The following is a 15,978-nucleotide window of genomic DNA, read 5'->3' as shown; positions in this document are numbered from 1 at the left end:
TTTTTGGTTTTTGCTGACGATTTATATGTAGCATTTTTCTGTCATTTCTATTATATTATATATATATATATATATATATATTATATTATATTATATTATGAAAAAAAATTCCCACAAATATAAATTATACATCAAATGAAAGCTTATTCTATAAGCTTTCTTTCTTTTTAGAAACATTTTTCTGTATAATTTACAGAAAGTTCTCAAAAATCCACCAGAACGCCGTATACTCAAAAAAAGCAAAAAACCTTGTTACACTGCAAAAGAATCCGGTATTCAAGGGTTTGCACTACAAAAGAATCCGGTATCCAGAGGGTTAAGTTAAAATTGTATTTTAATCAAAAACTGGAACTTACTATAATTAACATTGAGTGATGTTTCGTCCAGCTCCACTGAACTTCTTCAGACAACTGACCCGTTGGATTGATCACGAATCGGGTGGCGAGGAATGCTGCGCATTACACTCTTTTCTATTGAGTTGTACAGAGCACAGTTAGCTTTTACCTTACCTCCAATCAAAATATGTATTAACTTTCCTTGTTCCAAAGTACTAACAAGCTTAAACATCTATAATATACAAGGACTTCTGAAGATAACATCTAATTGCCATCCCCTTTTACTTTAGTAAAAAAAAAAGTTTGTGTTGACCACGTTTTGGGAAAATCCCAAAAATGGGAAGGTCAGTAGGAAAACAGTGCAAAATTGGCCCGATTTTTTTTTTGGGGGGTGGGGGAGGGGGTGGAAGTATACCCAGAGATTCCCTTGTGCTTGAACAGAACGAAAATGACTATTGTTTTTTGAGGTGGCAGATGCATTTCAACAATTGCCCTACGATGGTAATAATAATAATAATTTAATAATAATAATAATAAATGGATTTATATAGCACAGATAAATGAGGTCTCTATGTGCTTGGGACTAGATGTTGCACTTTTCAATAATTTTCTCCTCCCCTGAGGGTCACTTCATGTCTTCAGCAGCCAGTGAACCGGCGCACTTTCATCTGTCCACGACAGGGGCCGAGTGAACCAGTACATCGGGGTAACCCCTACTCATCTCGAAAGGTGTACTGGGTTCTTTAAAGTGCACATGAGCATTTGTGTTCACTGGGCCTACGGTTTATAGTCCTTATCTGAGAAGACTTGTTCCACCATCAGAACTATAGGAGTGAGCTGGCCACAAACCTGTGCCGATATTGTTGGCTATGATCACAGTGCCCCTACCTTAACTGCTCGGCCATTTGGCTCCCTCAAATACAAAATTACGGCAAAGAAATCAGTCTTTACCGAAACATCAAAGAATGGGAACACCTTAATTGTAGTTTAGTAGGCCTAGGCACCTACTCGCACTAACCCTTTTTTGCCTAAACTTGTTTTGTTGCATGATGTAACAAGTTATTTTTAGCAGGGAACCTCTGTGGAGCACTTGAGTTTTCACGCTGTGAATTAACGATCGGATAACCATTAATGAATTTGTTTAATTCCTCCATGATGTAAACTGTAATGATTTATATACAAATATTTTTTACATTATGATTTATATCCACGTTATTCCTTTCATTCCGTTCATTGGGATGTAATTTATAATATACTCTTAATGTGATTACATAATGCAGATTATATTTTCTATTTGAAGGTGTACGAGTATCAATCAAGCGAAAAAAAGATTCTGACCTTGAGAATAGTAGGTGAAAAATTAATTTTATCTTTGTTTTTTTATTGTTAAATTTTTATTCATTGCTGTAGTTTAATTATAGTAAATAGGCTTATTGTCTTTATAAAGCTTCAGGTAAGCAGATATTGTAACCACTAAGTGTGAATGATGGTGTTGGCTTGAACAGTATTATTTAATTTTAAAAATTGCTCACTCATTTATATCCACGTTATTCCTGGACAATATCATTGGGATGTAATTTATAATTTACTCTTAATGTGATTACATAATGCAGATTATATTTTCTATTTGAAGGTGTACAACTAACTTGGCTTGAACAATATTATATTAATACACTATTATTTAACTAAAAAAATGCTCATTCTTTTTAAGTATATATTTTTTTTATATATATATATATATATATATATATATATATATATATATATATATTCTACCCATTTGATTATAAATTAACTTAATTACACACTTCCCTTATAAGCACTTATCACCAGTTGCCACTTGATTTTAGCTCATCATTAATCATACATCTTTTCTACTGACTCATATGCCAGCTACACCATGCACAATCATATATAGTTCTTTTGTAATTGTAATTAATAGTACTGTAAATTACCTTACTCTTTCACAAACCATATCAATAAAACTTTTCACTGTGACACTAAATTTAGAGAAATTGCCCTTCAAACTTGGTGAAATTTTGACCCTTTTAGTACAGCATAGGCCTGAGCTAGCTGAGGTAATTTACTGGTTGAATTATTTGATTATAAGATATAGCGCAACTGTGAAAATGGATGAAAAGAGTTGTCATGGAGTTTCACCATCACAAACTAAATTCTGGTCCTATCATCATTTCTATTCAATACTTTTCAATATCTGTTTACACAATAAAATAGTAGAATAGTTTGTAGTGTTTCTAAATACCAAACTATAAATAACTTTTATAAAATTACATATGGTTCACTTTAAGTAAAAAATCTATCCTCTGTCCTGTAGTGTACATTTATGACTGTATTCTATAGATATACATTGTGTTGCTTGATAAAGTAAAACTGCTGATGAAATGGCTTGTGTACAGCATTTATAAAATAATGAAAACTTAAAAAATGCCTTTTGTCTTTTAAATATTTTTTGGATGCAAATCTACAACTTTCAATCATACTGGCCTGATCAAAGGCAAACACCCATTTGGAATAAAAAAAGTAATGTGGTGGTGTCAAATATAAATCTTGTCACAGTTAATGATAAATGTGCCATTCATTTTCCAATTTTGATGACGATTAGCAACTAACATTTTTAATATAGCCAATCTTTAGGTCATCCACAAACTTCCATCTATCCGGCACATGTTTCAGCAGATCATTCACCATGATGGTGAACAGTAGTGGGCCTAATTTAGTGCCCTGTGGCACACCACATGTGACTGGTTCTGGCGCTGAAACAGCCCCACCTAACCTCACACAATGATTTCTTTGGGTAAGGAATCTAGACACCGTTGGGATAATAGAAGGCATGATGTTAAGATTAATTAGCTTATTGACCAAAATAGAATGATTGACTCGGTCAAATGCTTTACTAAAGTCTAATGGCACATCCCTTACGAAAATGTCCTATAGGAATCCTATAGGATCCTATAGGATCTTAAAGGTGTTCTAAAGGTTTGCATATTATCCTATAAAACTAAATCGAGTCCTATAGGACTTTATCAAGTCCTATAGAAATCTATAAAAATCCTATAGGACACTATATATATATATATATATATATATATGAATCATAATTTCTTGGTTTATCTATAATTTAACAGTGGTAATGGGCTATATTGATATCCCTATATAGGTTATATATATAATATAGATTATAATATGAACATAACACAATTAAATTTGAATACTAATACAGTATTATATATATATATATATATATATATATTTCAAAAACAACACAACAGATCGTATCTTCATCATAGGCAAAGCCCGTATTTAATCCAATAAGTTATGGCCTTAACGGCCCCAATAAGGCATGTTTCGGCAGTCCACTACCATCGTCAGTTATCTATTGCACGCAGGCAATCATTGATATAGGGGAGTAAAAATTCAATGTATGCAGGCTCAAAAATTGTGGAATGAACCGTAACAGTACTACAAAGCAAAATTTTGTTATTATTATTAGAAGCAGACTTAGAAAACAAAAATTAAGAATTTAAAAATTAATTTAGCCCTAGTTTCCTTTGCTTCCAGGGATTCTTCCCTTCCCCTGGACCGTTGAAGGGTTCTGGACAGCCCACGTGGCCCTGTCCTCCTTTGCTTCTGTTACAGGGGTGGCATCAGTGGAGACGGGGGGGGGGTGTTTTGGGCTCTTTGGTAAAAACAATATTTGTCGGCGAGAAAAAATACATATGTAGGCCTACTTTTGACATTATTTCTAAGCCTTTGAAACCTCTAAATTGTCATATTTTTGGGAAATTTTCCCTGTTTCCCTGTTCTGCTGAAATAATTAAAAAATATAAATTTATATTACGAAAATCCTGGCAGTATAATTAATAATACATAGCCAAAGTCTAGGCCTATACTAAATCGTGGATATAATAAAACATACAACTTTAAAACACAAGTTTACAAGCTAACAATAACAGATGTTGCCATTTAAGCTGTACAGCCAACAACGGATAATCTCAAATCACCAATGTGATTGGTCACTTTATCCATGTTTATCACTGAAGGCCATGGAAATTAACAAAGGTGCTTTTTTGAATTCAGTTAACTGAAATTTGTTAGTGAATTAGAGCTCTTTCTCAGTGCACATTCATGATGATAAAACAGGCATAACCATACTTTCTGAAGTATTTCAGCAGTACCAATTGGTAAGAATTGTTTTTATATTAATATTCATTTAATGTTGTTTAAATTGACGCATTTAGGCTTAGTATAATGCGTCTTTTAAGTCAAATTGAATTGGTTTGGATTGGATCTCTAGGCATAGGATTAGGATAGGAGCCTAGGCCTAGGGGATAAAAAGCATGCTATGATTCTCTGAATCTAGCCTAGGCCTGTTAATAAGAAAAGACAGAAGTGAGGATATACCAAAGAGGGCTAGGCTCGGCCTGCCCTATTATGGAAGTATTGGAGTGTGGTAAATTGGGCCGTGTTCTCACTTATTTATTATTGTAAAAGTCCATGATATGATTATTTTAATGATTTTTATAGAGGTAGGCATAGGCCTCTATAGGCTAGGCCTATGCTACTGGTATTATTATCATTATTACCAACAACTCCCTCGTATTTACAACAATTTGCATTGATTTGTTAAATGCTTCTAATTTATGTGAACAAATTAAGATTTCTTTCTGATAAATTAATGTTACAGAACAGAATAAACATTTTTTTTTTCTCAATTTCCAATTCACAGCAGCAGGTGAGCTAACTAATCAAAAATAAATTTTATTTTTATTTTAAATCCTTATTTTCGTCGAACAGTGGGTTTGCAAAACAAAATATCAAAAAATCATTATATGTTGACTTTCAGAATTTGTTGGTAAAGGAATTTTTCTCAGTGAAAACTCATGAAGTAAGAAAGCGTTGATGTTTGTTTAAAGCCTTAATGCGGCAGTTGGAGAAACAGGAAATTACCTGACTTTCAAAGGTGAATAATTTTTTTTTAAGTTTCAAGTTTTTAACACTTTAAATATAGGAACTCACTGGTACTAATGGTGGAGGTTATCAATTAATCAATAATGTGTGTGTAAGGCCTACTGCATAAAGGATATTAACATTGTAAGTATATTGCACAATATTTTAATGCTTTTAAAACTAAGAAAAAAAAGGATGGAGCAACTAATTAACCGACTTGTGATTAAGAAGTGTGTTAGTCTCTTATTTCAGCTCCCGCATATCATACTCTTATTTTAATACATTCATGTTGAAGGAAAATACAAAATTTAAAATGTGGGTAGAAAATTTTAAGATACATTTTCAATACTAATTAATTACTTGCCTTAAAGACACAAACGGCAAAATCTGTTTAATTATTATGATTTAAAATTTTAAAACAATTAGAGCATTAATCATATTCCAACTGTCAGTTCTTGGTTATTTTGCCCAGCCCCTCAATTCTTTATTTTGACCTAGTGTATGTATTATTATGATTTTTCATGACTCACTTTTTTTTTTCACTTTTTTTTTTCAAAGAAGAGTTTCAAAATGCACAAGACAACTGTATGTATCACTTTGCTCTGATTTAAAGAATTGTTTTGTTATATCTTTCAGCATGTGAAGCAAGGGTGAAAATCCGAAGCCATCTTGATTCAATATTTCAAACTTAGTTTGGTCATTCTGCAGAATCTTTGATGAATGGCATCTTTCAGCAAGATTTAAATTTACTCTGCTACCATTGGACAAGAAAAAGCACGGATATAGACAGCTCCGGTTTCAATATCATACAGAAAATATCTGGTTTATACACACCTGTAACGCGACAGATTCTTGAACAGGGTTTTGTATAATAAACTCTAGTTGACGCCTTAATATAAATTACAGAAAAAAAAAACTGATTTGAAGACTGTAAAGCATTTAGGTACTGCTGGAATTTGAGGTACGTGCATCAGTAAGGCTTAAGACGAATAATATTATGTGAAGGGGTGTGCAGTTTATGCATAGTTGATGTTTTTAATTAAAGAAATCATGGTTTGTATATCTTGAACTCAGTGTATTTTGTATGTCTGCAGGAGTTGTTCAAGCCATTATTATTTTTCCGTCCAGTAGCCACTTCAGCTCGAAATCAAACACATCAGTCATTCAATACTGCTTGTGGAACCAACGGATGTCAACAACCAGCTAACCCGTCAATAACAACTTACTAAGTAATCATTGCTTGCATTAATATTAACAAACAGTACAGTATATATTTACAAAAATAAGAAATGTATATGAATCTGTTATAAATCATTATATACAGCTTTCTTATAAGAATCTTATGAGACAACTAAAGCATTCACAGAGGATTCCTGCAAGACATCTATACGATTCCTTTAGGAAATCAATAGGATTTTTTAACTAAGCAATCATTGCTTGCATTAACATTAACAAACAGTATATATTTACAAAAATAAGAAATTTATATGAATCTGTTATAAATCATTATATACAGCTTTCTTATAAGAATCTTATGAGACAACTAAAGCATTCACAGAGGATTCCTGCAAGACATCTATACGATTCCTTTAGGAAATCAATAGGATAAAAATAATACTTACAGGATTCCTATATAATTCTTATAAGACACCCATACGAATCCTATGGAAACCATATAGGATTCTTATAGGATATCTATAGGGACCCTGTATTATTCATATAAGACTTCCATAAGATTCCTTTAGGAAATCTATAGGACTTCTTTAAGATAACTTTAGGATTACTAAAGGAGTTCTATAGGATTCTTATAAGGCGCCTATATGATCCCAGAAGGAAATCTGTAAAATTCCTATAAAATATCTATAACATTCCTATAAAATATCTACAGGATTCCTATATAATTCATATAAGACTCCTATAAGATTTCTATAAGATATCTATAACTTTTCTATATTCATATAAGGCTCCTATAAGATTCCAATAAGATATCTATAAGATTCCTATAGATTTTATATAAGAAACCCATAGGATTCCTTTAGAAAATCTATAAGATTCCTTTAGGCATTCTATAGGATTTCTATAGGATAACTATAAGATTCCTATTTGTTTCATTTAAAAATCTTGCAGTTTTCCTATAAGATTTCTTTAAGAATCTTATAGGAAACATATTAAAATTCCTATAGAATACTTATACGACTCCTATATGATTCCTATAGGATTCCTAAAGGATATCTATTGAAATAATCCTATAGGATCCTATAGATGTGACGAAAAATCTATAAGATTCCTATAAGATTTTCTCTTATAGGATCCTATAGGACATTTTTGTACCATAAGTTTCCGGACTATCCGTTCCCGACAGCAACCTATTACAAAGCTGAACAAGATAATGGGTAGGCGATGAACCTTTAGCATTCCCAAACTGTTAGGGATCCATGTGAGGCTTAAAATCCCTAGCTATCCAATCAGACACGAAAGCTTCAAAGATCCTACCAAAGACAGGTGTAATGGATATTGGCCTATGGTCATCTAGAATAGAAGCCTTAGGTTTTTTGGGAACAGAGGTTATTATGTCATTTTTCCAGATAGAAGGGAATATGGAATTTCTGAGACAGCAATTAAATATTCTGCACAAAGGGGGAGCAAGCTTCAAAGAAAATTCTTTGTTTAACCGAAGCGGTATATCTTGAGGATGACAGGATTTATTTACATTAATTGCCTTTAAAAGTTTGTAAACTTGCCCAGAGTATATGATTGGGAGCTCAAATGTGGGAAGAAAGGCTGCTAATTTTTGCAGATTAAGTGCCGGCAAGTACGAACAAATAATAGCAAAATGCTTATTAACAACATTAGCAACAACATTAGAGTCACAACCGGGCTCAAGGGAAACGGGGTTTTGATCATCCAGAGATCTTCTGTACTTTTTTGTGCCACTTACGATGCTCATTTTTCTTTAGAGAAGCAATAGATTTTTCATAGAAAGAGGATTTAGCCAATTTAATCTCATAACGTACTAACCTTTTATAATGTTGGTATGGCCAATCATTACCTTTTCTGTAGGCACGATGTCTTTTATCAAGGTATTTTTTTATACGTTGATTGAACCAGGGCTTGTCGTTTTCCCTAACACAAACCAATACTGACTGGAAAGAATTCGTATAGGTATCCCTTTCCAATACACTTTCCAATTTACCAGCAAGGTACTCAGGGTCATTTCCGTTTAAGGGAATCAAATCATCCCAATCCATTCCTGTAATGACTTGACCAAAACACCGCATACATGAATCCTTTAGAGGGCGACGTTCAACTGTCTTCCTTTTTAAATGCTTTTTTTGAAAATTACAAGGTTCGTATAAAATGGAAGCATGTTCACCACGACCTAAAGGAGAGAGTTTGAGTGGAGATTGATAAAGATCAGACTTATTTTATCTAGACAGGTGTTCTCGTGAGTTAGAAAAACCAATAACCTAGTCGAGACAAGTCTGGTCAATTAAGGGGTTAACATCATAATCATTGAAGTCGCCCATTATCAAAAAGGAAGCATCATCCCTTAAACTTCGAAAATAATCAATTTTAGAACACAAGAATTCAGTAAGCAGCTGATGCTGGTTACAGTTGGGGGGATAATAAACAACAATGGCGAGAATAGAAGAAGTATGGCTGACCTTAACATTGACACAGAGACACTCAGGATCATCAGGGCAATCATTTTCCAATTTGTAGTCATACATTTCATTAATATATAACGCCACACCACCACTAGCGCGACTACTTCTGTCTTTTTGAATACATGAGTAACCCACAACAGCTGAACATTCGGTAGTAAAATTAGAATGAAACCAGGATTCAGTTATACCTGCAATACCTATGTTGTTGTCCCTTAATATTAGTTCAAACTCACTCATCTTATTACACAAAGAACGTGCATTGGCAAGATATACGCTGGGTTGAAATTTCCTAAGTTTAACCACAGGTTGAATAGGAATTAAAACTCTAGGACCCCTTCAAAAACCAGTATTAACTGAGTTAATAACTCTGCTAAAATGCACTGGTATTTTCTTATGCATATGAGAAGCCTGCTGTCCCCTTTTACGTTTAAAGATAGCATTAGGAGACCTGAAATTATTTGAAAAAATTATGAAGAAAATATCAATTCCCAATCAAAACATTACAAGCAAATAGAGCCAAGCTAAGTTCAAGACAAGCAGGGAATTGAAGTGACCAAGAGCAATTGTTCTTCCCCAGAGAACATGACAAGAACAATAAAATCTAAGTTGTAGGGCCTAGTAAAAACATAAAGAAAACTCACCAAACACCACAAAAATGCACCAAACAAGAAAGTACAGAGGAATAAAAAATAATGAAGAACTCGACATCAACCACACCAAGCCAATATTATTAGAAGAAAAAGGACAATTAACCAAATTAACAAGAAGTGCGAGGCAGACAGCTAACCAGTGCCAGGTCACATATTACTGTGCTAATAATAATAATAATAATAATATTATTTTTATTTGACAAAGTAAAAGTATAATTTTGCCAGGAGCAAGGAATAAGCACGAGCCCAAAAAGTAAAACTGCCCTTGCTCCATCATTAAAATATACACTATATATCACTATATGACTTTATACAAAAGTGTTAATGTTCAATACATGACTAAAACACACTCCCGAACACACCAGCTTCCAAAAGCACTTAAAACGTTATGAAATAATATTTAAAGAAATTATTTTTTAAAGAAAGAGAAAATTGGTATACACAAGAAGCAAAAAAAATAAAAAACAGTTTTAAATGAAATCAATTTTTTGAAGGAATTTAATGAATTGGGTGTATATGGGGGAAGATGCCAGAGATATGTTCCAAAGGTTAACTAAGCAGTATTTAATGTTTTTTCCCCAAATTTGTTGCCATTGTTAAGTGGGCTAATGCATTATGGATGCTTTTGTTATTTTCTCTTCTTAGACCCGTTAGAAATTTTAACGAAATTACAAGAAAATATAGGCGCTCTGAAGACATCAGATATTCCATCATTCTCTTCGAAATTCAGAAGACTTCATATGTATTTTAAAAACATTGGTTTACATTTATCTGAGTTAGAAGATGGATCTATAAAATTTTGTCTGATTGCACATGATCTTCGGGCTTTGCAAAAGCTAAGGAAATTACAAGAAACTGGGGAGCTTAGGAAAGATTTATTGGCCATATTATTGCCAGAAGAACATCAGCAGGAAGACTTAGATGAATGGATGACATACCTCAATGAAAATGAATTCAAAGCTACTCTCAGTCTCAGTAAGCAGAAGGAAAAAGGTGAAAATATTTTAAGATGAATTTATTCAATTTTACTGTCCCCTCTCAGTTTTGAGAGTCAAAATGCATTTCCCAGCTGCTTCATCATTTTTCAAATCTAACGATACCCAAATCTTGCTTCATGGTATAACTTGTCATTTTTTGGTTAATTAAAAATTGTGGAATATTTACTGATAAAGAGGATTGAGCCCACTCCCAGCATAGCTGTACAACATCCATGGAGTTTATTTTTACACTCTGCTCTGTTGATACAATCACAATAGTGCAGATTTATTTCTCCTTTTATCCTCTCTTTAAAGGCTTTGCTGGAGGAAACGAACAACAGATGAGAAATTTTTCTGAACCTGAAAGTAAGAAATCTATCTAATCTGTACTTTCTATGAGTATTATATTTTCATTCATCAGGTAATGATACTCATTGAATTATATGGCTATCTAATGAGAAACTGCTAATAATGATCAGGGGCGTACGGTGAAAAATCTAAGGGGGGTCGAAACGAAAGCGCAGGTGGCAAGCTGAACTCCGAGCAATTTAGCGAAGCTTTTAGAATTCGCGGGGTGCGTTATTTGTGAGTGAAGCGTGCATATTTAAAGGGCACTTTCTTTAAAAGGGGGGGTCGACCGCACCCATCGACCCCCCCCCCACGGTACGCCCCTGATGATTAACGTTTTGTAAGCGTATTAGCTATGATAATACAATATATTTAATAGTTTTTTTTTTAATTGTAATGTGAGATTTTACAATGTACTGATATTTTATTATGTATTCTTTTAACTCAATAGTTAATGCCTTTATTCTGTTACCAAAGATACAATGCCCAATACCAGCAAAGAGCACAGTAATTATACTATATTTATGTTTGAAAAATAAATTACCTTTTAAATAACATATAATGATTTTCTATAATATAAATTAATCTGTACTAGGGTCTTTTTACAATATATTGCAGGCCCATACACAGGGGGGTGGAACGGGTGCGTACGCAACCCCACCCACAATCACCAAAGGTGTAAATTTTCCGGGGTAGAAAATTCAAGACACACTCACACATTTCAGAAAGCTATCCACTATAACTTTCTGACTAATCAAGAGCATTTTCCAACTAAGACTGCCTCATATTTGCCATGCAAGCAAAGACTTTGAACTGTATTTATTAGCTTTTTGAGTAATTTGAGTGTTTTCCCCGCCGTTTGCGTGTCAATAACGCACCACACAAAACTCATCTTCTATTCTATATGTTTCACTAGAATTATCTTTATACTTGTTCATGTCTTCGAGCAGGCCTGTACACAAGGGAGTGCGGGTGCGTACGCAGCCCCTCCCCCAAATCACCAAAGGTCCACATTTTCCAGGGTAGAAAATTCAAGGCACACTCTCACACGTTTCAGAAATCCATCCACTAAAATTCCTTAAATCAGCGTAGTTTCCAACTAGGACTGCTTCTAATTTGTCGTACATGTAAGGATTTTAAATTTTATTTATAAGCCTTTTGAAGAATTCGAGTGTTTTCCCCGCCGCTTGTGTATTCCAGGCTCCCACAGATTATAAGTTATAAAGAATATTAAGAAAAAACAAAACATACAGAAATTTATAATCAAATTTAAGTCAGAGAGCTCCATTTCCGGCCGTCTATAGGTGCCACATAATCATACATTTTCTTTCCTCAACCCCAACCATGTTTGGGCCACACCCGGCTAAGGTGGGTGAACATGGGCTTTCACTAAACACACCTCTATTTCAAATTCCTGAATCTGCAGCGGATCTCCTGATCCGGTAGAATGGTGGACATATTCGCTTCAAAACAACAAATGGCTTTATTGCTTTCCCCAACTTGTTCCCAATCAGCTCAGTATAGACTTATTTTGTTATTTTCTCATTTTTTAAATGTCTAAAGCGCTTGTATTAATTGGTTCATATTCACAATTTCCAAATTTTAATCTTAGAATGACATTTCTGGCGAATCTTAGAGGTGCCATAATTAATATTTTTCCTACCTTTGCCTACCTCATACTGCATCTTCAAAATTCGCACCCACCCAATAAAAATCCTGCATACATCCTGTATTGATGTAGGAAAAGAATTTTTTTGTTACAAAATTAACCTTTCAAAAGAAGGAAAACAAATTCTGACCAAAGAAGCCAGATATCCAGTTATCACTGTCCTAAGGCTTTTTTTGGCCTAACAAACAGTAATATGCTAGAATTGTGGAAGTATAGTAGTAATCTACTGAAGACCTTTTTTTACATATGGTCATTATCTACCTAATCAAATTTAAACTGTACATACTGTATGTTTTATGTATGTAAAATCAGAAAGTTTCTTGACAAACCTACTACTCTACGTCTGATATATGCCTTTCTCAATTCACGGCTCGATTATTGCAATATTCTCATCTTTGTACTACCCAAGACACAAATAGCTATGCTACAGCGTGTTCAAAATTTCGCTGATCGTCTGGTTACCTTAACTAAGCGACGTATCCACATTTATCATACTATATGATCTTCACTGGCTTCCTGTCGACAAGAGAATTACTTGCAAAACATTGCTGTTATCATACAAGGCAATGAACAATCTCACTTGCTCACTTCTTACACGCTTCAAAGAAACTCCTAAAAGTTCCGAAAAGCACTACAATCACATAGAGCTCACAGGTTTTTCCTCTGCAGCGTCTACCTTATGGAATGCTCTTCCAGATGAAATCAGGATTGCTGACTCACTTCAGCGTTTTAAAACACAACTAAAAACTCACCTTTTCTCTGAAAGTTTTGCTGAATTTCTTTAAGACACTTTTACTCTATTTTGTTTATTTGTTCTTTCTTTTCCCATGTTTAGCTAGACACCGCCATCACTTGAGCACCTGTGAGTAATGCATCGGCGGGCTTCACGCCTTAAATTGATGATAAACGGTGCGGTGTTGGTTTGGTTTGGTTTGGTTAGGCGTCTAGAGTGCTGTTAGTCTAGGTTCATGGTTTTTTTTTTCTTGTCCATTTTCTTCTGATGCGCCTCGAGGTTGGTCCAACGAGAGGTGCTATACAAATTACAAATTATTATTATTATGTTTATGCCCATAGTCTTTTTTTTTATCTTTTTCAAAATTGCTCTGTTAATATAATTACAAAATGCTCTATCATTTCATAATTTTATTATTTATTTTAAAAAGGCAATGGTAAAAAAAAAAACAAGCGCAAAAGACATTTGTCCGACTCTGAAGGTAAGCACAAAATAGTTATTCTTTAGTTAATGATTTTTTTTTTTTAAATTGAAACGTGGCATATTTAGGGGTGAGCAAGTTGCATGGCTTACAAAAAAAAGCTTGCCCTACCCCTCACACCCCCCCCCCCAAAAAAAAAAACTAGAAATGTTTGAAGAAAAGAATTAAGCTCAAGTACTAGTTAAAAATCGTCTTATTTTGCAAGCTAGTGCTCCTTCACTTAATCATTGATCTCCTTCACTTAATCCACAACCGATCGTGTATTTTATCCATAGGCCTAATCTCAATGGTAAAAGTTTAAATAAATTTGCATAAATATGATTCATTATTTGAATTGAAATTTGTTAAAATACAAGAGTAGGAATTCTTTTTAAGAGAAGATACTACAACCATGGTGGTATTAAAAATAACTAATAATTATATAAAATATTTTGACTAGAAAGCAATCTGATTCTGTATAGTAGCAGGCTTACAAACTTTTCCTACTAGCAGGCCCTAGCATTAGTGACGTAGGGGTTTTGAAATGGAAAGGATCTGATCGGGGTGGAAAGGTAAATAGTTGGGGATTGATGAATAGGTAAAGGGGATAACTCACAAAATGAGTTAATTTGAGGTGATTTTTAAGTACTTAAGCATGATTTGTGGGAGGGCTCGACTGGGGATGGGCGAGTATTTTCTTTTTCGGGGAGGGGGCGTACTCATCCTATGCCAATACCTAGTATACCCTGCAATTTACACTATGATCCGCCACTGCTCCCCGTTATTTCACGACAATTAAATTTCAGTCTGTTTTACAATTTACTGCATTCATTACAATAGTGCAGATATTTGGTTATCGTTTTATCCTCTATTTAAAGGGGCTAGTGGAGAAAAAGTACAATGCATAAGAAATTCTTCTGACTCTGAAGGTAGGTGCAAAATCAATTTGATCTTTATTTTTTAACTCTGCCAACTTATGTTTTTCCCTGTTTATTTATTTAGTTATTTATTTGTCTGTCAGCATATATGTTGTGAACAGCCTACGGCCCTCAGTATAAAAAAAAAAGAAATTCATCAAACTTGGCCACAATGTTCCTTTACCCGAGATCTAGAGCTGATTAAATTTTGAAGGGTCAGGGTCAAGGTCACAATCAATGAAAAATTATTTTTTTATTTGTTTACAGCTGATAGTTTTAATCACAGACCTGTCAAACTTGGTCACAATGTTCCATGACCAAAATTTCATTACCTTTTTCAAGGAGGTTGGCAGGAGGTTGTGTTTTTGCCTCTGTTTATTTATTTATTTATTTGTTTTGTCTGTCAGCATTTTTGTTGCGAACAGCCTACAGCCCGTAGCATACAGTCCATGACTAAAGATCTCAAAGTATTGGAATGTTGAATGGTAAGGGTTAAAGCTCAGGGTCACAATCACAAAGTAACAGTTTTTATCAGAAACTTGGCCACAATGTTCCTTTACCAAAGATCTGGAAATGACTAAATTTTGAATGGTCAGGGTCCGCACTACCAGCCCTGGGTTCAAACACAAGGCAAACATGTAGTTATACTTGTTTATTGTTTTTTATTATGATGTGGGTGGAGGTATGCACTCTCTGAGCGGCCTCTAGTTTATTGGTATCATGTTTAATTTTTATTATTTGGGGACCACACCAGATCAGTTGATATTTACTATTCTATTTTTAAATGTATAATATTCAATGAATTTTTTTTTTTCATTTTACAGACATTCAAAATGCATCTTCAAAATCTAGAGAAGATGTTAGAGGTAACAATGTACAATGATTTGTCTATATAGTCTGGACCTATTGTGTGCACCCTTCAAGACTCTAGTGAAATTTATAGTTTATCTAATCAAACCTTACTCCTAATCTTGATCAAAAATATTTACACTCATAGTTGACAACCAAGACAAACTAAATGAGATGCCGTCTTCTTCACACAAGTGAATTCAGACCTTGCTAAAAGTTGATACATATTCATATGTTCGACACCACCAGGGGCGGATCCAGAGATGTCCAAAAGGCGGGGCCGAAATTTGGGCCGATCGAGACAACAATGTCCTAGGGGGTCCGGGGGCATGCCCCCGCGAAATTTTTGTGTTCTAGACGCCCGAAAATAACATTTGAGGCGTTCTGGGCTATCATTTTTTTTC

General features: G+C 34.1%; 1 protein-coding gene and 1 long non-coding RNA gene across 7 annotated transcripts in view; both read left to right on the top strand.

Moving 5' to 3' along the window:
- LOC117102330 overlaps positions 1 to 15,978 on the top strand; it is a 67,634-nt gene that overhangs the window by 44,783 nt on the left and 6,873 nt on the right. For all 6 annotated transcript variants that reach the window (XM_033242596.1, XM_033242594.1, XM_033242595.1 and 3 more), the window contains 6 exons: positions 1,636 to 1,683; positions 10,267 to 10,614; positions 10,914 to 10,964; positions 13,779 to 13,829; positions 14,687 to 14,737; positions 15,550 to 15,591. In XM_033242596.1, coding sequence (XP_033098487.1) covers positions 1,636 to 1,683; positions 10,267 to 10,614; positions 10,914 to 10,964; positions 13,779 to 13,829; positions 14,687 to 14,737; positions 15,550 to 15,591 — 591 coding nt within the window. The remainder of the gene's footprint in view (positions 1 to 1,635; positions 1,684 to 10,266; positions 10,615 to 10,913; positions 10,965 to 13,778; positions 13,830 to 14,686; positions 14,738 to 15,549; positions 15,592 to 15,978) is intronic.
- On the top strand, positions 4,103 to 6,363 carry LOC117102331. The gene is made up of 3 exons (XR_004444397.1): positions 4,103 to 4,537; positions 5,200 to 5,316; positions 5,940 to 6,363. It is a non-coding gene; the product is annotated as an uncharacterized LOC117102331 (long non-coding RNA).

Source organism: Anneissia japonica, unplaced genomic scaffold (genome assembly GCF_011630105.1).
Source record: "Anneissia japonica isolate Jap-2015-1 unplaced genomic scaffold, ASM1163010v1 scaffold1937_len94397_cov108, whole genome shotgun sequence".
Taxonomy (NCBI): Eukaryota; Metazoa; Echinodermata; class Crinoidea; order Comatulida; family Comatulidae; genus Anneissia; species Anneissia japonica.
The sequence above is the reverse complement of the archived record's forward strand: the minus strand, read 5'-3'. Positions and strand labels throughout refer to the sequence as shown.